Source organism: Pleurodeles waltl, chromosome 5 (assembly GCF_031143425.1).
Source record: "Pleurodeles waltl isolate 20211129_DDA chromosome 5, aPleWal1.hap1.20221129, whole genome shotgun sequence".
NCBI lineage: Eukaryota > Metazoa > Chordata > Amphibia > Caudata > Salamandridae > Pleurodeles > Pleurodeles waltl.
This window is the reverse complement of record NC_090444.1, coordinates 682,191,413-682,216,025: the sequence shown is the minus strand read 5'-3', so window position 1 is coordinate 682,216,025 and position 24,613 is coordinate 682,191,413. Positions and strand designations below refer to the sequence as shown.

The following is a 24,613-nucleotide window of genomic DNA, read 5'->3' as shown; positions in this document are numbered from 1 at the left end:
GATCTAAATAATAAAAAGTGGAAGGAAACCCTTCAGAGCGTAGTGATAAAGTGGCTGAAGTTGAAGACCATAACACAACCCAGGGAAATGTGCCTATTATAAAGAAAGAGAGGAAAAAGTGTTTATATTTAAAAATAAATTGCTTAAGCAGTAGTCTTCGATGAACAAGCAGTAAGGCAATGCATCGCCTCTGGCTTTTAAGATGTATTATTCTAAATGTAAGAAAAAAATTATCTTCATTGTAATAGATATGGTAAAAGATAATTGTGTGAAAAAAACAGTTACTGTACGTGTGGTTGGATATGATGACATCCATGGATGGGTAATTTTTAAATTTAATGTCAAACAATAAATCTCTTTAAAGACTGATGAGTACCGGCCACAAAAGTGCAAATAAGATAATCACACTAAACTACAAGAGTTTGAGTGCAAGATTATGCCAAAAATGAGGACTAGTAAAATGACAATGCATACTTACTAATAAATGATGCAGTAAGATGTGATTAGGAAATTTGTGCAGTGTCCATTAGCACTATTCATGCCCCAGAATAATGCCCTCCTTGAGCACCACTCAATTAATTTTGGACCTGCTAGGATCCTTCGTCAGGGGGTTTCCCAAGAGAAGTCCCAAAAGCTATTTTGGTGTTCACGTGAATGGGGATTTGATAAACACTTATCACATGAAGAAATTCAAAGAGCACTTTGTGATACATACATATGGAACTCATGCAAATAAAGATATGGAGCAAGAATGGGGACTTTGGATTATTCATCGATCATAAATGTTATACAATTTGAGATTAACTATAAGGAGTTCAATGATGGAATTGAAAACCCATTAGGATCAATGAGTGGTGCTCAAGGGGACACTACCCTGTGACAGGAATAGTGCTAATGGACATTATGAATTTGCACCTATGGTCAGAAGGTGACACCCTACAAGCACACCATCAGCTTATAAGGAATAAGATATTTTGAAATAAAAGGAGTGCACTGATTCTCATAGTAATATCAAATGTGTGCAACGCCATTCGAAGGGTCTAGTCTGTGATAAGCTGGATAGAGATAGTGGTCTTCTAAGATGAAAATAAAAATAAGCTGTTATGTGTTTAAACGGGAAATATAGCCAAATTGTATTGAAAATAAGCAATCCTTATTGAAAATGAAAAACCACTCCAGTTACCTTAACAGTGTCCCAGTACTGGTAGTAGTAAGTAAGTAGAACAGTATTAAACAAAATTCAAGTTACAAATGGGGCAAACAGTGAAAAATAAATAAAAAGGAGTTGGTCGTAGCAAAGACTCCCTATTGACCCCTCTATATGACTGCAGGTAAAAGCCTTAGTAACACATTAGCATAGGAAATGGTAATAATAGGGTAATGAAGTTATCTAGTTACCCGATATGAACAACAAGTACAAATGGTAGCCATAAGGACCTCCACATTTAATGGAGGTAGGTCTGTTATCTAAATAATTCAACCACACTATATAAGAACATCTTTAGTGAGTTGACTGATCTATTATTTTACACGTGTCTCAGTCTATGGTTGCGCAATCATATCCCTCCCATTGCTACCATTGTAATTCTCTTAAATAGTGCTTAAGCCTCTGTGCATTGCCTGACACGTCTGGATCACCATGAAAGAGGTAGCCATATCCAAGTTTTCCTGGGCCTCCTCTGGACATCACAGGACCTTTCTGTCAAGCACCTGGAGGGGATATCCTCATGGTGACAATTTTCTCCAGGCTTTCCTTGTGGCACGTCTCCTCACCCTTGTTACAACACGAGACTTCCATCTCTTGTCATCTTTTGAAATGAACAGGTGTATGTCCTTTGACTGGTAGAAAAACATGGATACCCCTAGAGTCTGAACTCCAAGTGTGCTTCCTCTCTCCTTTCCCCAGAATGAGTGTTGGAGTTATCGGAGATACTTTATCTCTGCAGCCACTTGCAACCCTTGGATCTTGGGGTAATGAGCATCACATTGATGATTTTCGTGACACTTCCACCTTCCTGGTACCACCTCATATTGGAGGCAGCAACTGGCAGCTGTGACTTGCACAGTGCTGTTATCACCGTTCTGCGATCTCTCAGTCAGTGGTGTGCTTCCCATCTTAATGCATTCATTCTTAAACTATTTTGTAGTCATATCATACTTGCAGCTATGGGAGGGGTCTGTCAAGAGTGTCAGAGACCTAAAGACAGGAAAAACATAAAAATGGATAACAGTAACCAAGCTTGGAGAAACCCACCACCACAGTTACCAGAGTGTTTACAGCACACAGTACTGATGATTTCAGCTCCTTATACAGGGGAAAACAGAAAGTGAGAGAATAAGAAGCTGGAAGTGACATGCAGGTGGTTACTCACCCATGATGGATTGAGATAAGGACTGTTACAACACTGGTGTGGAAGTCATCAACTATTGCAATATACAACATCACTTTCTGCCCCTGAAGAACGGAGAACTAGGAAAGGAGCCATATTGCGCTGAGTCCATGGATTCAAAGAAGTTTCAGAAACAGTGTTACAAAGAAAGATTTTAATTATGTAATCTTTTACACAACCAGAGTTAGAGGTGGGAGAGCATGCCATTCTCCGCCAGAGTTCCCAAAGAGAACATTTCAACCACAAAGGTCTAAGTGTGTTACAACCTGAAGTCACACTGCAGCATCCTGCTCTAGCGAGCCAACTGGAAGAAAGGCCAATACCGGTTTCCTGCTTGAAAGGACAGACTGTGAGTTAGAAAACATTGCTGTCCATTGATTGTCTGTGGACCTGCTAAGAGTGCTGCAATATAATGCACCTCCTGCTGAAAAATTGCCTTCAGCTTAGTGTCAACAATCACCCCAGAGCAAAGCCAAGCCATACATACCATCCGTATGTTGGCTTCATACTTCAAGTCCAAACCTGATTGTTGACCACCTGGTGGAAGCAGCTCCCTGGCGTTTTTGCCCACACTCTGACTCCATTCAGAAGGGTACTCCAGGCTCCAGCACGAACCATATTTTCTCATTGTTAGATGGATGTTTCAGCAGTACAAAACAGGATCAGTTGAAGAATAACATAAAGTGTCTGTCTTGCATATCTACCGGGACCCGTGGATCTATCCACTCCTATCAGATCTACGAGACTTTGCCAAGGCTGCTCATGAACCAGGCAAGGTTGAAGGGACATGTAATTGGGTTGGATGTAAGATGGTTTGAGTTATTTTTCCAAATATGGAAACATCCAGTTGAGTGCAGCTGGTCGTGTCTGCTATCAGATGTTGGTACGTATGGGAGTGAGTTGCTACCCTATGGTTGTTTTATTTTTGTTGTGTAATATTTTTATTACATATAATACATTTGATACAGCATCAAAATATTTTCAAGTTGTTCATAATGTAGCAGAGATTAATTAGAATTAGATCCTCATTCACAGAAAGTTAATTATCATATTTTTATTCTGTTTCTCCATGAATTTCTTTTTTAGCATAATCCATATATTATCAGTTTCTGTTTTATATGTTGAATCCTCTATTACTTTACAGATAAATCAAGACTTCTTAGAAATTAGTATCTTTAAAGAGATGCGACAAACAGTATGACAATAATGTATGCTGATCGTTTTATGCATATCTTTTTTTTTTTTTTTTTTAAATCAGTCAGCCGATTAAGGCAGATATCCTGTTTGTTCATGGCCTTTTGGGAGCAGCGTTCAAAACCTGGCGTCAGCAAGATAGTGATCATCCACTCGATAAGAAGTGTCCCCGTGAAATGGATGATTATGCAGAGTGCTGGCCAAAGGTAATTGAAAAAATCTCTAAATTATCAATGGTGCTTTCAAATAAAATTGGATGTAATATTTATATCACGCCCTTGTTAGACAGGCCTGAGCACAATAGAGCATCAAAGCTGTTTAGTTGCCAAGGAGTTGCCAACCCAATAGCACTTCACACTAAACATACCAGCATACATTTTAAAATCATTCAGGGGAGTTTTCTTAAACATACCACACTCTCACAATGTTGTTAAAGTGCTATGTAATATACACAAAATTGTATGTTGTGCACTACGCTCCTGTCATCGCTAGATGTGAAAACGTCAGGTAATATTAGGCACCAATCAATGCATGCTATGCATTCCTGATTTTCGGCACCTCATTGACGCAAGCTAGAACTATCTGAATATCTAACTGAGGAAATTCCTCAGCTTTTTGACAACGACTGAAAATGTCAGTGCTTGAACCCTGTTGTAGTTGCCACAAGAAAATGTCTTTGTCGGGTACATATATCATCTGCTTGTGATGACTGGGCTTGGAACAGTGCCAGGGTCTGTGACTCTGGTTCATAGAGGCACTCAAACGCCACTAGTGAGCAGAAGGCAAGCTATTTTTGGCTACAACCCACAGGAGTATGGCCCAATTAAAAATGTGCTGGAAGATTATGTAGCCACCTGAAGTACTGTAAATAAATGCATGTTTCTGTGTTAGTGCAAAATTATTATTTTACTATTTATGGAAGATCCTTAATAATGATTTTTCACTCTGTTTTAACCAAAGGTTACCTCTCTTAGGGTGGTCTTCCTTCACTCAGAATACAAAAAAAATTATGTTAGCTATTACACAAAATGGAGGCAAGAATCTTGAGGGCTGCTCTGGGGTAAATTGTCTAGGTTTTTAAAAATCTTAGCCTAACATTTCAGTTTCTTTCACAATCACGTCAGTGAAAATGTGAGCAGCTTTTCTAAGCTTCTTGGGCTGTCATAGGGAGCATTTGTAACTGCTTAATATTCCTTCACATCTTGGATTTAGAAACACAACTTGACCTATTTGGACCATTTGCTAAATGTTCTGCGCCCTACAAATAGTCTTACTGTATCATTTTATATGGACTCTATAGTAGGATGCATCTTTAAAAGTGACATTCTGGACCAGGTTTTCTCCCATAAGTAGCCTGTGAGCTACAGGTAGTTGTGCAGCTATGTGTAAGTAGGTCTCCTGTGTGCAACCCTGCATACTAAGTTACAAGCTATTGCTTGGTTGAATTAATAGAAAATACAAAAATGTGTTAATTTTCAGAATTCAAAAGTTGATGATTTGAAGAAAATGGCAAAATTTCCAAAATATATTTACAGCTGGTATAAGAGTGATAAATCATGTGGTATTGGGGAGACTTGTTACAAATGTTATTACCTTGGTGCCTGAGGCATTGCAACTAGGAATGTTATGTATTATGCATGTAGAAGCATAACACTTTGACAGACATGTTTTATATTACTGCTGGCAACCATGCATGATGCATTGAGTGATCACTGGCAGTAATCTTGCATATGGTGGCCATTAATGTAATCTTATCTGACGTGACCACTGTTAGAACACTAATAATATTAATAGCTCTTAATGCATTTCATTGAACATAAGTAGTTCTTATTACAGAAAAGGTTGGAGACCCCTGTTATGGAATTTCTAGGTTGGCTTGTTCTAGCCAGAATCACATGGTGTCTGACTTCAAGTGCAAGGTCCTAAGTTAGTTTGGGGCTTTTGTGCCAAGGGTCCTTGCTAAGGAGTGGTGTAGTATCTTGAAGAGCTCTTGAGGTTTGCTTTCTATGGTAGTTCATTGTAAAGAGAAGAAGATTCCAGCAGCTGAGGTATTTCTCTGCAGCAGACAATTCTATCATTTTTCTTTCCATTAGAAACATCTGTCTTTGTTTGAAAGTGGTATTCTTTCAATTGTACTTTTCTGTTGTTTGCACTGCACTGCCTATAGGAGCTTATAAAGTACTCTGTCACCGTGGAATGGCCTCTTGGTGCTAATATGTGTAACTTCCTCCATTATAAAACAGGAAGCTTCTTTTAGGAACAAATGAATTTTACCACATCTTCTGAAGAGCGTGATGTTTGCTATGACATACAGATAAAAGGAAAGTTAGGGAGCAAGTTTGAACACTGAATTTCCACTGTCACAAGATTTCCGAATATGGCTTGGTGACAAGAAGAATTCTACAGTAGTTCTGAGATTGCAAGTGGAGGTTTACACAGTTGATTTAGATTGAGAGAAGAGAGAGCTTTGGCCTTGGATTGCTTTCAGAGACATTCATTTTCATTTAATTTCCTTTCTGGACTTTTTATTAAGTCTGCACTTGAAGTTACCTAACAGACTTAATACCCTCTGCTGGATGCAGGGCAAAGTCATGTTTTGTGTCCTAAAGAGCTTTAACTTACAGCGTCAACATTGATCCTGCTTCATTAATAATTAAGCCTTTTTGTCATAATAGGTAATTTCTTTGCAGATTGAGCAGCAAGACTTCACAAAGAAGTCAAATACCTAGAAGATCATGAAACATCCCGCTCTACCTTCACTCAGCTGGGTAATAGAGTTGCCTTGTAGTTCAACATGCTTACATCTGTGCTGCAATAGGTATTTCTGAAACTAAGCAACCTACAGAGATCTCTTGTCTACTTGTTCCTTTAGTACCAGGGCATGTGGAGACTCTATGAAAACCTTTCTTGCTTCTTGGCCAGCAGAGCACAATCACAAGAGACAAAATAGGAAATCCAAGGCATCAGATCAATCCTTCATTTTGAGAAGCAACCCACCACCAGATTCACTAATAATTTTGCCTTTGCAAAAAAGGTTTCAGTTGTTTTTATCCACAAGACAATAGAGCATGTGACATTCTTTTGCAATCTAGGTGATGAGGACTAGAGAATGTTGTAAGATTTTTAGGTGTTGCAATGTGCATTGGTCTGGTAGATCTGTGAAGCGGATGCTGGGGGATATGGTGCTTAAGAAAATAAATCAACTTTGAAACATCTCATTTTGTGGCCAGCTACTACATATACTGGTAGCGAGTGAAAAGTTGAAGAATCTAGTGCCTCAATGTTATATTGCAATTCAAAGGTATACTTTTGTTTTTTTAAGGTGTATGCGATGCAGAAAAGCAGTTTGTGATTTTCATGAAAGTCACTGTTATTAAGGAACTCACAGAGATCAAACTTACTTATAAACGAGACTCAGCTTAACTTTCATTTTTGATCTTCAGTGTTGTTAAAGTGGCAGTTTGACACAACTTTCTACAAGTCTTTAATTAGCATGTGAAGATCCACTAACTTACAAAAGACTCTGTTAAAAAATAACATTTATGGTGTCCCAAGACTGTGCTCTGTAATTTCACTAGGTTTGTCAATTCACAGATGTTCTTGGATTTTCAAAAAGACTAACTGTTTCCATGTGTGCCTTGTTAAGATCAGGCATAGCTGTTGATAGAGACACTGGCATCTCTTGTCTTAAGAATCTGTACATTCTTTGCTAGTCAGAACATTTTTTTTTCTGAGCATGTGCAGTCCATACTCTACGGGATTCCTAATCGGTTCCAAACACAAGATTGTACAGTGCAGGATTATGTGTGAAGCACTTGAAGTCCTCAAAGTGCAGAATTGCTAGACAGCGTATGAAGTGAACACAACCGCGGAACTTCAGACTGAGCAAGAAATACAGGATTACATGCTGAGCATTTTGCAGGTGTTGAAGTTAACATAACTCAGAAATTTTAATCAGTAGTTATCTCCGTGCTCCCCACTGAAGAAAACATATTGTAACAAAGATAAATGTGTTATTTTGAATAATTGGTTGTGAAATACTCTGGCATCAAATCGTATGTTGGTGTAAAGGAACTGCAGTTTGTTGATGTATCTGTGTTATAGTCACTTGTGAGTTTTGTTTGAAAGTAGGGTGTTGTGATTGTTGTATGGGAAACTTGTTAAATGTTACAGTACCTCCATTTTATCAAAGAACCCGATAGCTTTAATAGTCTTGATTTAATTTACTATAGCTACGTCTGGCCACCTAGAATATCAAAGAGAACCAGCAGATCCCCAACTTGAAAAACTAGATCAGGAGGTGGGGCACTGGCAGACACTCCTGCTTTTGCTGCTGGGTAGAGCAGCAGTGTTTAAGATCATAGCACTACTGCTCCTGTGGTATGTCCTACAGAACTCCCCCTATGGGGTCCCAGACCATTACTTCAACAAGGTGGACTCCCTGTTGCGCAAACTACTGAGGGCAGGGGGATCGCCCTGAGAGTTTTACAGAGATCCAAATATAAGGGAGGGATTGCCCTGCGGAACATTAAAAAATACTATGAGGCTGCACACGTCAGTGTGGTAAACGAATGGACACACGCAAAATGGAACAACCCAGCATATAGACAGGAATGGGCGACTTTTAGGGACCACAGTTACTTGCACATCCTCTATGGCGGCAAAATGCCACCGAATGCATGCTCAACTACTAAAACAGTACTGACGGCGTGGCAGAGGCTAACCTTGGAAATGTGCTGGAAGGGCAGACTCACACCCAAGAAAGTTCTGTGGGAGAGCTCCAGGCTGAAGCCCGTTACAATACTGAAGGGGTTTTCAGTTTGGAATATCATCAGGCTCTCTAGCCTGGCTGATGTGTGGGATGCGAATAGGGTAATACCATTTACACACCTGAAACTAAGATACAAAAGGCCAGAGACACAATGGCTTCAATTACACTCAGCCACACACTCAGAGCATGTATTTCACTGGACACGGAAACACAAGAAGAATCTCCTTTGGAAACCAGGCTACTTGGTGGGGAAATTAGTAGAAAACTCACCTCACTGACATACAGCACCCTCATGGGGAATACACAAAAGGCTGTCTCGGGCTTGCAGTTTAAATGGGAACGGGACCTTGGGGAACTGAATGAGGAGGACTGGCAGGAAGGGCTGGCACACCCTGCTAGAGCAGCCATTAAAGCCAGCTTTCGCTTGATTCAATTGAAGGTCCTCCATAGAGTGTAGTACATCCGTACCGTACTCCATAAGATAGGCAAAAAAACTGACGCACACTGCCTCAGAGGTTGTGATGAGGAGGGCACGTTCTTCCATACACTGTGGACATGCCCCTGCATCCGTCCTTTCTGGAAGGGAGTGGGAAGAACTTTAAAAGCTGCCATAGGCAAAAAAATGGATTTGACATCAAAGATGGCACTCCTGGGAGTATGGGAAGGTACTGACAACACACGTTATCAAAAATGCCTAATCAACCTGGGATGTATGGTGGCTAAACAGGATATTGCTCAGAAGTGGGGAACCAGCACCCCTCATCCCCACACAAAGGGAATGGGAATTGGGCATAGAACATTGCAGAGTGCTGGAAAATGAGGTCTATATGGGATGTGGGTGCGCAAACAAATTTATGAAAATATGGCGAAATTGTGCAACCTACGATGGACATACAACAGGTCCTGTGAATGCCGTTGAGAATATCAGCAACTATGCCGACTTAATGGACAAGGGAAGCATGGAAATGAGAATCGGTTATCCCGATCTGTGAACTGGGCATAGGGAAAAGGGCAGGGAAGGGAGGGGTAGTGTCTAAGTTAAGTTCAGTTACTATTGTTTATATCATGTAAGCCAATTAATAATGCAGGTGTGAAAATTAATAAAAAGACAATTAAAAAACAAAAAAAAGAGAGAACCAACAATCATTCTAACCATTGTTTTCTCTCTTGATTTATGAACTTTGTTAACTTTAACAACATCCTAGACATCATTTTATTATTCTTTTAATGTCCTTGTCTAGCCCAAGCCACCAAAATACCATACACATTCTCTTTTGTTCTACATGTGCCCAGGAGACCAAAAATGCAGCAAATTTATAATTTTTTCTTTGAGTACTGCAGGAACCTGTACTCTAGTATCTCTCCACTTGAACTTTGGAAAATTATTTCCTTGCTGTTTGGACAATATATTGAGTTGTCAGTATTGATACCCAGAAATAGCTGAAATAAAATATTGTGATACAGCAATATTGCAATGCAAAAATATCTACAAAAATATAATTCTTTGCGTTAATACTGTTTCAAATGATAGATCTTTTTTTTAAATATCATTTTCAGTAATATAGTGGTTAAAGCATTGTTTTTTAATTATTTTAATGTGTTTTAGTTGAAATATTAACTATGTGTTACTTTTGTGTATATAAATGTTATTAATGTTTTTTTAAATATAGCATGTGATTTTAAGTGATCTAGAATGTTGTAGTTCATTTTTAATAGTAATTTATAGTGTTGTAGCTGGCTTTAGGGATTATGGGGGATTAGGTGGGAAATTAAGTCAGTAGTAATTAATTATGAATTATTTATTTCATTTGACTTAATTATATGATTAGTATTTACAACATAAATTATGTAATACTGATTTATGTTTGTTATATGTTATTTGCAAGCTGTTAGGTTTGCAGGCGTATTGGGTGGGAAGTTAAGTAATAAATAGATATTATGTGTTATTTAATAGATTTTTAATCATGTACTTTATGAATGCTTATTAATTTTGCTTAGTTTAGTTGTGGGGTATTAGGTTTGTATGGATCTAGGGTGGGAAGTTGAGTAATAATTAACAGTTTTTTATTAATTGTTAATCATATAATTGATTTTTGATTATGTAAAACATGGAATACGGATTTATTTTGCTTGTTTTTTAGTTGTGGAATGCTAGGTTTGTAAGGGGTGTAGGGTGTGAGGTTAAGTATAATTAATTGTCATTTATTATTTGTCAATTAATTATTTAATTGAATTTTAAATATGTACATTATGAAATGCTTGTTTATTTTAATTATATTTTAGTTGTGGGACTACGTTTCTAGGGGTTCTATGGTAGGACTTTAAGTAATTAATTAACGATTAATTATTTGTAAATTATTTAATTTAAATATGTAAATAAGTTTAATTACGCATTGAGTGTTCTTGGACTACTGTACAGGAAATCTGTCATTTGGATTTATGGATTAAGTGGATTAAATAAACAATATAGCAGCTATGAAGTGCGCATCTATGTACATATAGATGTGTGTGTGTGTGTATATATATTATTATTATTATTATTTATTGAATTTATTTAGCGCACAGCTACCCGGAGGTTTCCCGGCGCCTAAGACAGTGCAAGACAAAGGCAAGATCAGGAGATCAACTTGGGCGGTTACTGGTTAAAGAGCCATGTCTTAAGCTCTTTACGAAATCTAATGAACACCCTTTCATGACGCAAGTAGGAAGGAAGAGAATTCCAAAGAGAGGGAGCTAGGAAGGCAAAAGAACGTCCCCCCATTTTGGCACGTTAATTCTGGGCACCTGGAATTTTTGTTGATTGGAGGTTCGAAGTGAACGAGAGGGCCGATAGTGTTGGACCAAGATTTTGAGGTAGTTGGGAGCTAGGCCCGTATTAATTCTATGCATATAGCATAGGGCTTTGAATTTGGTGCGATTCTCAATTCTCAGCCAATGTAGTTCACGAAGTGCACCAGAGGTAGGAGCGATTCTATATATATATATACATATATATATGTTCGATGGCATGTGTAGCTGCAGATACACATGCTGTGTGTTATCCTGCCATCTAGTGTTGGGCTCGGAGTGTTACAAGTTGTTTTTCTTCGAAGAAGTCTTCTCGAGTCACGAGACCGAGGGACTCCTTCCTTTCGGCTCCATTGCACATGGGCGTCGACTCCATCTTAGATTGTTTTCTTTCCGCCATCGGGTTCGGACGTGTTCCTCTTCGCTCCGTATTTCGGTTCGGAAAAGTTAGTTAGCTATCGGAAAATTCGACGGTATTTTTTGCGCTCGGTACCGGGTTAGTGAGTGCACATAGACACCGAAGAAAAAAGCGTTCCGCCGGCCCTTCGGGGCTTCCACACCTCGGTGGGGCCTGGTCGGCCCGACCGCGTCCATCTTCAAAACCTCATGGACCGGACCCCCTTTCGCTTCTGCCCCAACTGCCACGCAAAGTATCCTTATACAGACCAACACTTGGTCTGTAATCAGTGTTTGTCTCCCTAACACAAAGAGGATACTTGCGAGGCCTGTCGGGCATTTTGATCCAAGAAAACACTACGGGATCGAAGAGCTCGAAGACTCCAGATGGCGTCGACACCGGCCGGGCACATCGACGTCGAAGAAGAGGAGAGTTTCTCCATTTGAGATTCGAACTCGGACGAGTCCGAGATTGGGCAGCCGAAAATGCAACAAACCGTGAGTAAACCAGCCCCTGTAAAAACTCCCACCAAAATAATGAAGGCCAAAGGGACGCCACCGCCAACAGGCCATGGCTTAACCCAAAAACACGGTGACCAAACATCGGCACCAAAAAAGGCCTCCCAGCAGCTGAAGACATCCGACTCCGGTCGAGATACCGGCTCCGACCAGACTCAACACAGAGAGTTCGGCACCCCAAAAGTCAAAAAGGTTTCCTCGGTGCCGAAAAAGACTGTCGAGAAGATTTCGGTGCCGAAACATGCAGCTTCGGAGCCGAAACAGAGCTCCTATACAGAGGAACAAGGCCTTGCAGCACAATTACAAGGCCACAGATTTGAACAAGAACTGGGCATGGGAGAGCCAGACCATACCCAGAGGAGGCTGCATATACAAAAAGACACTGGAAAGATCAGAACTCTTCCTCCAATAAAAATGAAGCGCAAGCTCGCATTCCAAGAGGTGGAAATGCAGCCAAAAGCGAAAGTGGCTAAAGAAAAGACACCACCACGATTCTTGCCACAGCAATCGGCAGCACATTCGTCACATCTGTCCCCGGTGGCGACACCCCCAATGATGCAGTCACCTACACACACAGGGATGAGCCAGGATGACCCGGATGCATGGGATTTGTATGATGCACCGGTCTCGGACAATAGTCCTGATTGCTACCCAACAAGGCCGTCACCACCTAAGGACAGTACTGCATACATGCAGGTGGTTTCAAGGGCAGCTACGTTCCATAATGTAGCATTGCATGCAGAGCCCATAGAGGACGACTTCTTGTTCAACACCCTGTCATCTACGCACAGCCAATACCAAAGCTTGCCAATGCTGCCAGGCATGCTAAAACACGCCAAACAGGTGTTTCAGGACCCAGTAAAAGGCAGCACCATCACGCCTATGGTGGAGAAGAAATATAAACCTCCTCCTACTGACCCTGTATATATCACACAACAGTTGACTCCTGATTCGGTGGTAGTAGGAGCAGCCCGGAAAAGGGCAAACTCCCAAAGTTCTGGAGACGCACCACCGCCCGACAAAGAAAGTCGGAAATTCGATGCAGCAGGCAAGAGGGTGGCAGCACAAGCAGCCAATCAATGGCGAATTGCCAGTTCGCAAGCTCTACTGGCAAGATACGACAGGGCACATTGGGATGAAATGCAACATCTCATTCAACACCTTCCCAAAGAGTTCCAGAAACGTGCCCAACAAGTTGTTGAGGAGTGACTATCTCCAACAACCAAATAAGGTCGGCTATGGACTCAGCAGACACGGCAGCCATGACAGTAAACACGGCGGTAACCATTCGGAGACACGCATGGCTACGAACCTCCTGATTCAAGCCAGAAATTCAGCAGGCTGTGCTGAATATGCCTTTCAATGAACAACAATAATTTGGGCCGGAGGTGGATACGGCTATAGAAAAACTAAAAAAAGACATGGACACGGCTAAAGCCATGGGCGCGCTCTACTCCCCACATAGCAGAGGCACCTTTAGGAAGACGCACTTTAGAGGGGGGTTTCGTGCTCAATCCACAGAGCCTTCCACCTCACAACCCAGAGCCACATATCAGGGCCAATATCAGAGAGGAGGGTTTGGAGGACATTACAGAGGTGGACAATTCCCTAAACCAAGGGGGAAATTCCAGAGCCCAAAAACCCCACAAACTAAACAGTGACTTCAGTGTCACAAACCCCAACCACGCAACACCAGTGGGGAGGAGGCTTACAGAATATTACCACAACTGGGAACACATAACTACGGATGCGTGGGTCCTAGCCATTATCCAACATGGTTATTGCATAGAATTCCTACTTTTGACACCAGATGTGCCTCCAAGAGCACACAATATGTCCAAACAACACTTAGACCTTTTACAACTAGAAGTCCAAGCATTGTTACAAAAAGAAGCAATAGAACTGGTACCCAACCATCAAAAAGGAACAGGTGTATACTCACTGTATTTCCTAATCCCAAAGAAAGACAAAACACTGAGACCCATATTAGATCTCAGAACACTGAATCTTTACATCAAATCAGATCACTTTCACATGGTGACACTTCAAGACGTGATTCCCTTGCTCAAACAACAGGACTACATGTCAACGTTAGATTTAAAGGATGCCTATTTCCACATACCCATACATCCTTCACACAGGAAATAATTAAGGTTTGTAATACAAGGCGTGCATTACCAATTCAAAGTATTACCATTCGGCATAACAACAGCCCCAAGAGTATTCACAAAATGCCTTGCAGTAGTAGCCGCTCACATCAGGAGACAGCACATCCACATATTCCCTTACTTAGACGATTGGTTAATAAAAACCAGCACTCAGCAACAGTGTCTTCTACACACAAAATACGTCATAGAAACCCTATACAAACTAGGGTTCTCTCTAAACTACCAAAAATCACATCTACAACCGTGTCAAATACAACAATACTTAGGAGCAACAATCAACACACAAAAGGGGATTGCCACTCCAAGTCCACAAAGGGTACAAGCCTTCCAAAATGTGATATTAAACATATACCCAAACCAACAAGTGAGGTTTGTAATGAAACTCCTAGGCATGATGTCTTCATGCATAGCCATTGTCCCAAATGCAAGACCTCACATGCGGCCCTTACAAAAGTGCCTAGCAACACAATGGACACAGGCACAGGGTCAACTTCAAGATCTAGTGTTGATAGACCGCCAAACACGCTTCTCGCTTCAATGGTGGAATCCTATAAATTTAAACCAAGGGCGGCCATTCCAAGACCCAGTGCCTCAATATGTGATCACAACAGATGCTTCCATGATAGGGTGGGGAGCACACCTCAAACAGCACAGTATACAGGGACAATGGGACCTTCAACAAAGCCAATTGCATATAAATCATTTAGAACTGCTAGCCCACAAACACATTCTTGTCAAAACAGACAACATGACAACAATGTATTACCTAAACAAACAAGGAGGGACACACTCATCCCAACTGTGTCTCTTAGCACAAAAGATTTGGCATTGGGCGATTCACAATCACATTCGCCTAATAGCACAATATGCTATCCCAGGGATTCAAAACCAGTTGGCCGACAATCTCAGTCGAGATCACCAACAAACACATGAATGGGAAATTCATCCCCAGATACTACAAACTTACTTTCTACGCTGGGGAACACCAGAAATAGACCTCATCGCAACAAAAGAAAACGCAAAATGCCAAGACTTCGCGTCCAGGTATCCACACCCTCAGTCCAAGGGCAATGCGTTATGGATCAGTTGGTCAGGGATATTTGCTTACGCTTTTCCCCCTCTCCCACTCCTTCCTTATCTGGTAAACAAATTGAGTCAAAACAGACTCAAACTAATACTAATAGCACCAACCTGGGCTCGCCAACCGTGTACACAACACTACTTGACCTGTCAGTAGTACCTCATGTCAAACTACCAAACAGACCAGATCTGTTAACTCAACACAAACAACAGATCAGACACTCGAATCCAGCATCGCTCAATCTAGCAATCTGGCTCCTGAAGTCTTAGAATTTGGACATTTAGACCTTACACAAGAATGTATGGAGGTCATTAAACAAGCTAGAAAACGTACTACAGGACATTGTTACGCAAACAAATGGAAAAGATTTGTTTATTACCGCCATAATAATCAAATTCAACCACTACATGCTTCCGCAAAAAATATTGTAAGCTACTTATTACACTTACAAAAATCTAAACTGGCATTTTCTTCTATTAAAATACATATCACAGCAATATCTGCCTATCTGCAGATTACACATTCAACTTCACTTTTTAGAATCCCAGTCATCAAAGCATTTATGGAGGGTTTAAAAAGAATCATACCCCGAGAACACCACCAGTCCCCTCGTGGAACCTCAATATTGTATTAACACGACTCATGGGTCCACCATTTGAACCCATGCACTCTTGTGAGATGCAATACTTAACCTGGAAAGTAGCCTTCCTAATAGCTATCACATCTCTTAGAAGAGTAAGTGAAATACAGGCATTTACTATACAAGAACCCTTTATACAAATACATAAACATAAAGTGGTTCTCCGTACAAATCCCAAATTCTTACCAAAAGTTATATCACCGTTCCACCTAAACCAAACAGTGGAACTCCCAGTCTTTTTTCCACAACCAGACTCAGTAGCCGAAAGAGCCTTACATACATTAGACATTAAAAGAGCACTGATGTATTACATTGATAGAACGAAACAGTTTCACAAAACAAAACAATTGTTCGTAGCCTTCCAAAAACCTCATGCAGGAAATCCAATATCCAAACAAGGCATTGCCAGATGGATAGTGAAATGTATTCAGACCTGCTATATCAAAGCAAAAAGAGATCTACCTATTACGCCAAAGGCGCACTCCACTAGGAAGAAAGGCGCCACAATGGCTTTTCTAGGAAATATACCTATGACAGAAATCTGTAAGGTAGCCACATGGTCTACGCCTCATACATTCACAAAACATTACTGTGTAGATGTGTTAACAACACAACAAGCCACAGTAGGACAGGCTGTACTAGGCTAAACCACCGCTTTTGGGGAGATAACTGCTTACTAGTCTATGCACAGCATGTGTATCTGCAGCTACACATGCCATCGAACGGAAAATGTCACTTACCCAGTGTACATCTGTTCGTGGCATGAGATGCTGCAGATTCACATGCGCCCTCCCGCCTCCCCGGGAGCCTGTAGACGTTTTAAGTTGAATAAAACCTGTAAATTTTGTAAATACTTACTAGTTTTTATACACATTATGTACATACATACTTACTCCATTGCATGGGCACCTTTACTATATACACAACTCCTGCCTCACCCTCTGCGGGGAAAACAATCTAAGATGGAGTCGACGCCCATGCGCAATGGAGCCGTAAGGGAGTAGTCCCTCGGTCTCATGACTCGAAAAGACTTCTTCGAAGAAAAGCAACTTGTAACACTCCGAGCCCAACACTAGATGGCAGGATAATGCACAGCATGTGAATCTGCAGCGTCTCATGCCACGAACAGATGTACACTGGGTAAGTGACATTTTCCATATATATATATATATATATATATATATATATATATATATATATATTTATTACCTAATTAGTGGCGGTTGCCACTAGATATAGTTAGGACTTAGTTTCTATAAAAATAGATTTTTGTTGTACTAATAACTTTGGCACCGTTTGATGAATCTTCACAAACGTTTCCAAGAAAATAAGACGCTCACTTCAGTATCTGTCTGGAATGTTTCGGGGTGATCCGTCAAGCAGGGGCGGAGGGGAAGGGTGTCCCAAAATGCTTTTTCCCATTAAATTTTCCATAGGGATTTTGAACAGCAACAGCACAGATACCACTGGGCGGAATTACACCAAATTTGACAGAAAGGTAGCTCTTGGTCCAGAAAGCACCCTTCTTATTTTTTGGTATAAATCGATTCAGTAGTTTACAGAAATTCAAGAAAATCCATAATTTGTATATACAGGGACACAAGGGATTTGCGACCCCTAATGATCTTGTGATGAGATCTGATTGGCTGTCAGCACTTCAACAAGGAAGTGTTGGCAGCCATGTTGGAAATCGGTTTCAGCTGAGTCCCAGAATTTTTTTTTAAAACTAAGAAAAGGGACCAGGCTACGGACACCCTGACCCCTTAGCTTAGGTACCAGAGGATCCCCTCAGGGCAAAAGAGCTTTTTTCAAAACTTTTGGCAGAACTTCCGCACTTGTTTTTTTAATAAGCCCCCAGGTGGGCCATGTCCCGAGGCATTGTTATTTTAATGCGAGGGGGCCACCCGGGGGACCACTACCTCCCCGGGGCTTCCATTACATTTAATGGGGGGGAGCTGTGCGCCCCCTTCCCCCACGCCCCGGGGACCACCACCTCCGCAAGGCTTTCATCACATTTAATGCGGGGCCGCCTACTCTCCACCCCCACTGCCATGGGGACCACCACCTCCCCATGGCTTAAAGCAAATATGATGTGCGCATGATGCAGGCAGGTACACAGAGGAAACTGTTCTCACAGAGAGGGAGCTGCTTTAGCAATGCTGGCATCCCCTGGAGACAGGGAGACAGGTGGGACCGTGGGGCCGTCAGACTCCCCCCACGGTCCCCAACATTGTGACTGGCTGCCCTGGGTGGGCACCCAGACCGCATGGTTGGGCCCTGGGGGATGAGGTCCCCGGGGCCGAGATCAGACCTGGGTAGGGGGAGCCACATGGCTTCCTCTCTTAAAAAATAAATGAATAATAATGCCGGGCTTGAGGGATGTGGTGCATGGGTCGAAATCTGCTGTTGGAGTGGGGGCATGAGGCCCTGTGGCCAGCTACTGCTGTGCATGGCCAAAGGTCATATGCAGTGTTGGGTTGGGTGCAGCGCCTGGCCAGAGGCCAGCCCCTGGTGGTGGTTTGATTAACGTATAGTAATGAAAATGACTTTATTTTAAAAAGCCGTAGAAATTCACTGAGAAAGACAAAGGTTACAAGGACGTTATAGTTAGGCTCACATTTTAAACATCCCAAACCATAGAAATTCACCAGTTATAGTTAGTTATCTCAAGTATCTATAACTCGTGACCTAAGGTAAATTTAATTTGCACCCTGGCCGTGCACTGCTAATTACCCCACAAATTACAGCACTCATGACATCTTTGATAACATCGCTGATAATATCAATGTAATATTAGCGAGTTAATGTTACCTTAGGGTACGAGTTATAGTTACTTGAGGTAACTCTAACTATAACAGGTGAATTTCTATGGTATTCTATTGTAGAAGATGCTTGTATCTAGCAGAAATACCTGTTTCTTAAATAAAAGCTTTGACCAACGGTCAGACACACCGCTTTTCTTCTGAGATCCAGACCCTCCTTCATTTTCATAAAGTCTTATGTGAGGCTGTGCATGTGATGACATCTGGAGTATTATAAGGAAAGTGGTGCCAGATGTCGAGGAACATGGCTATCAAGATTATTTCCTCAGTCTGTTAGCGTTGCCAGAATGAAACATGATTTAGAACGTTTCGCTGAAAGTTGCAGTGATGGATGCTTCCATGATGGCATGGGGAGGATATATGGATCTCTTGGAAATACAGGGAACCTCGCCTGAATAGCAAAATAACCATCTGATTATTAAGATGTAGCTGAGCTGGCTAGCCTTTTTTCTGCCCTAAACCAAACAGTGTTGCAGGAAACAAGCAACTTAGCAACCATATGCTCTCTTACCAACCTTGAAGGAAAATATCTAGTGCACTTTCGGGTGAAGCACGAGAAGTCTAGCACTAATTGGTGATCAAAATCACATAAGTATTCCTCCCAGATGTGGAAATTGTGATAGCATACACCATGAGCAGTGCAAATGGATGAATGTTGTAGTAAACATTGTGTTCTTATTTTTCTTACTGTAATAATTTGTATTTTTAAATACGCATTGTTTTCTTTAAAATTTGTAACAAAAGATTATTTGAGAAACTAATGTCTTTTTCCCATGTTTCCTATCTTCTAATCATGTATTACCCCCTCATAAACTTTCGAATGCAGAGAGGACTTAATCTGTGTCTGCATTTCTTGAAGAAACAGTTCGAGACAATGTATCATTTCCAAGCATGCATTCACAGTCGTGACCTCGATCATTTATTTATTATATATATATTTTTTTTACCATTATATATAAAAGTGGCATAAAATGTATTATATCCATATTTACTTAGGACCATAACATTTTGTATTGGTGCATGTCATTTAATTATCAACATCTAATCTCACTTTCTGTTGCCTGCCAAACCAGCCACCCTTTGTTTGTGTCTTTAAAGTATGACTATATATGTTTGAGCTATGATTGTATAACCAGAAATTCACAATTGGTTCCCTCTATTTAACTGCGTATTGGCATGTCCCTTAATCATACATAAGAAGTCAAATCTGGACCCCATCATCTAGCACGTTACAGCTCGCCATCTGTCATAAAACGTGGCCAATCAAATACTTTTCCTTTCATCTACAGCTAACAGTCAAACAAGCATACTAGTGTTGACTTCAAAATATTCTCATCTACAGTTTAGCACACTAATCCAGAATTATACTGTTGAAAGTCTGGAACATTTGCCTGATAAAGATGGGATTTATTCTATATAATCTGCTGGAAATGTAAGTCACTATATATGTGATTAAAGTGTATTGAGTTTTGCCAGTTATAGATAGATTGATCAATTTGATTCAGCACATTTTCCCCCACTGGTCGCTGATCACCTTAATTGCAATCCTCCATTTCACCCTAGTAGAACTCAGATTAGTCACACTCTTGCATTGCACTAGTGCACATAGCAATGGCCAGTATATGAATGTGTGCACCTGAGTATGAAGCGGTTTGTTAATCTCTACCTACTGTGTTAAAGAGTATTAATCTCTACTTACTGTGTTTCTTTAATTTTTTCGTGTGTTGGTAATAGTTTAAAAAATATTCACAGACTCTTTTTGTGTATGTCTATTTTCAGATAATTCTTAGCTGCCAGATCAAATAGGTTTTTTGTGTGAAATAAGTAGAAACAGCATGCTGACCATGTTTTTTCTTTTTTTTTTGTCTTTTCTTAAGGAGTGGTTGGCAGCTGACATCCCTGCTTTGAGAATTGTGTCGGTGGAATATGATACGCATCTCAGCGATTGGAAAAAAAAGTGCCCAGATGAAAATTACAGGTAATTAAATATTACATCAAAATGTAAATGAAAGGAATAGTTTGTAAAATGGTTTGCAATCTTGCATAGTTGGTCATTGCACAAGTGCATTGTTTGATGAACAATGAGTGGCCAATTGTGTTTTTTGGAATTTGGGAAATGCAAGGTTTTCAAAAACAAGGTCCTGGTGTACCTCCAAGTAATTGCCATTTTCTGTTGAAAGCTAGTTTCAGCATGGGAATTTTGAGACACTTTAATTTACTAACATGTATGTTAAAAGCTCTAAAATTCTGAGGGACGGGCAAAGCAAAAAGAGAGATTATTTTAGCTCCACATCCGAGTGTAGTGAAGTGCACTGAAAGGAGAATGCAAATATGCACCAAGGAGAACCAATAGACATCTTGTGTCTGTTAAAAAGGCCTGTGCCCCACAGCAGTTTAATTATTTCCTACCAACTGTTAGGTATGTCATTGACGGGAAAAAGAGACATTAGGCATCTGTATTAAAAGTTGTACCAAAGTGGATGACCCCAATCTCCAGCACAGTCAAGTACTCTGCTGGCGAGTAACTTACGTAAAACAAATAATGTAAAGTACATGCCTATGGCTTTGGGATAAGGTTGCAGGAAAATTATCCGGTACACCAAAAAATCATGGTATCAGAAAAAGGACTGCATAGTGCTATTACACCATGTATTTTTGACTCTGTAAGGGTGTATACCAAACACTGGAGCCTTTTCTTCCTTCAGTACTACTGACATTCATAGTGCAGAGAGACAATCCAGACAACATGTACTATTACAGCAGTTAGGGAGGAAAGAGATCCAGGACTCTTTCGTTAAAGCAGATGTGTTAATCAGATTTCCATCAGAAGATAACAAATAGGTCACAAACTAAATGCTTTTAATAGATTTCTCTCAGAAGTCATCAAACAGGTCATAAACACCAATAATCTCACACCACCAATTAGGAATGGTCCACTCGCAGATATTGTGCAAAAAACAACTAAATGCAGGTACACCACATACAACTTCAAGGACAAACTCCTTTTGATCAGCTGATGAAGTATTTTTCTCTTCACAGTTCTCACTAGTAGCCTTCTGCTGCTTGTCATTCTTGAGTTGAACTAATCCAGAAATGAAGGTGATCCTAATCATAATAGTGTGCCCAAGCCACTAGTACTTTCTGGATCATGTTGTCAAATCCACACAAGAGATGGCTGTGTATAGCGGATCTTCAATCTGAGGTGGCATGTTGGGGAAAAAAAACGATAGACTGAGTTACAGCTGAAACAAAAGTGTAAAGGATGTGCCCATATTAGGTCCCTTACTGACTGTGCCACTAGATTCAAGCTGCACCTAACTGAAGAGGCCCATATTGGCTGGAATAGAGATTAATTTGAGCATTCCATCCATCGCTTTTTTTTTTCTTTGGGACCAGAAGATATTCATCCTTTTGCATTAGTGATAATGTACCAAAGCCTTATCTGGTGTCGCCATCAAGTCTGAAGAGTTATTTTGCAGAACATAAGAGTGAGTTGAGGGAGGTCCACCTGTATTTTTAATAGTCAAAAGTTTTCTGGAAAATAATATTTAGGTCCTTCCCATGGGAGTGGTAGTTGGTACCTTAGAGCAGGCATTACAGAAATGGGGACTTGGTGATTGGATGGATTTGACTGTGTTTTATCATCTGAATTTGACCTTTGAAATGGAAAGAGCAGCATATTCTGAGGTTCTTTCCAGTAACAGGTTCTCTAATTTCACAACGGTGTACTTGTGGGGGTGAAAGCAAGATCCTAATTGAAGATACCCTCAAGACTTCTATTTCATCATATTAATCTGGGTGTCTCACCACTGATATGGAGTGAAGCAACTATTAAGATGTTTCTGCATGTTCCACTTCCATTTTGATCAATTTAAGTTGCTCTTCTCCATCCTCCGTTGAATGTGGGTCTGGTTGTAAAGCTGCCTTATTTGCCTAATTTCCCAATCACAGCTTTCATTTAATGATAGAGTTGGAGATTGTCTGTATACATTTGGATTTAAATGTGGATTCTAACTTGAGTTGGGTGTGCAAGTAACTAGGGTCACACATAAATACTGAACAGTAGGGGCCATGGGGTAGTTCGCTGGGGAATCCCAGGTTATTCTTTTGAAGAAGAAAAATAGAACAGATTCGTAACAGTTGGACCTGGTTGCCGCTGTTGCTGAATAAAGATTATTTCCATTCTAGAATATATGCTGTCCCTTTCTCCTGGTCTTTCCAAAAACACTCCCTGAAAAGATTTTCTTTATGGTACTATATAATTTGTCCAGATTTCTGAAAGTAGCAGCATATTTCCCTAACTCCATGAGGACGTTCTCACCAAATAAAAGACTATGCGCTTTTGGTCTAGCCTCTGCTCTGGCCATAGCTACTAGTTTAGGATCTAATCTCATCAGAATAGACTTTCTTCTCTAAATTTTGATAGCGGAATCCACATTTCCAATTAAACAGACTGTTCTCTGTATCCACTCTAAGGCAGTTCATGCCAATCTTAATTCCACTGTAATGGTCTCCTCAGTCATATCAAAGAGACAGGCCACTGGGCCAGTCACAACTAGCAGCTTACACTGGCAAATCTTTAACCCCTTCGCTGCCAGGCCTTTTCCCCCTCCTGTGCCAGGCCTTTTTTTGGCTATTTGGGGCAGTTCGCGCTTAGGCCCTCATAACTTTTTGTCCACATAAGCTAGCCAAGCCACATTTGCGGCCTTTTTTTCCAACATCCTAGGGATTCTAGAGGTACCCAGACTTTGTGGGTTCCCCTGAAGGAGGCCAAGAAATTAGCCAAAATACAGTGAAAATTTTGTTTTTATTTTTAAAAAAATGGGAAAAAGTGGCTGCAGAAGAAGGCTTGTGGTTTTTTCCCTGAAAATGGCATCAACAAAGGGTTTGCGGTGCTAAAATCACCAGCTTCCCAGCTTTCAGGAACAGGCAGACTTGAATCAGAAAACCCAATTTTTCAACACAAATTTGGCATTTTACTGGGACATACCCCATTTTTACAATTTTTTGTGCTTTCAGCCTCCTTCCAGTCAGTGACAGAAATGGGCGTGAAACCAATGCTAAATCCCAGAAACCTAAACATTTCTGAAAAGTAGACAACATTCTGAATTCAGCAAGGGGTCATTTGTGTAGATCCTACAAGGGTTTCCTACAGAAAATAACAACTGAAAAAGAAAAATATTGAAATTGAGGTGAAAAAAACATAAATTTTTCTCGATGTTTTACTCTGTAACTTTTTCATGCAATGTCAGATTTTTGAAAGCAATACACCGTTACGTCTGCTGGACTCCTCTGGTTGCGGGGATATATAGGGCTTGTAGGTTCATCAAGAACCCTAGGTACCCAGAGCCAATATATGAGCTGCACCCTGCAGTGTGTTTTCATTCTATACCGGGTATACAGCAAATCATTTGCTGAAATATAAAGAGTGAAAAATAGCTATCAAGAAAACCTTTGTATTTCCAAAATGGGCACAAGATAAGGTGTTGAGGAGCAGTTGTTATTCGCACATCTCTGTATTCCGGGGTGACCATACTAGCATGTGAATTACAGGGCATTTCTCAAATAGATGTCTTTTTTACACACTCACTTATACTTGGAAGCAAAAAATGTAGAGAAAGACAAGGGGCAATAACACTTGTTTTGCTAATCTATGTCCCCCCAAGTCTCCCGATAAAAATTATACCTCACTTGTGTGGGTAGGCCTTGCGCCCGCGACAGGAAATGCCGCAAAACGCAACGTGGACACATCACATTTTTTGAAAGAAAACAGAGTTGTTTTTTGCAAAGTGCTTACCTGTAGATTTTGGCCTCTAGCTCAGCCGGCACCTAGGGAAACCTACCA

General features: G+C 40.6%; 1 protein-coding gene across 5 annotated transcripts in view; it reads left to right on the top strand.

Annotated features, from left to right (window-relative positions):
* The window catches only part of SERAC1 (serine active site containing 1), a 311,524-nt gene that overhangs the window by 206,277 nt on the left and 80,634 nt on the right, over positions 1 to 24,613 (top strand). For all 5 annotated transcript variants that reach the window (XM_069234574.1, XM_069234575.1, XM_069234577.1 and 2 more), the window contains 2 exons: positions 3,649 to 3,790; positions 20,646 to 20,746. In XM_069234574.1, the coding sequence (XP_069090675.1) occupies positions 3,649 to 3,790; positions 20,646 to 20,746 (243 nt within the window). The remainder of the gene's footprint in view (positions 1 to 3,648; positions 3,791 to 20,645; positions 20,747 to 24,613) is intronic.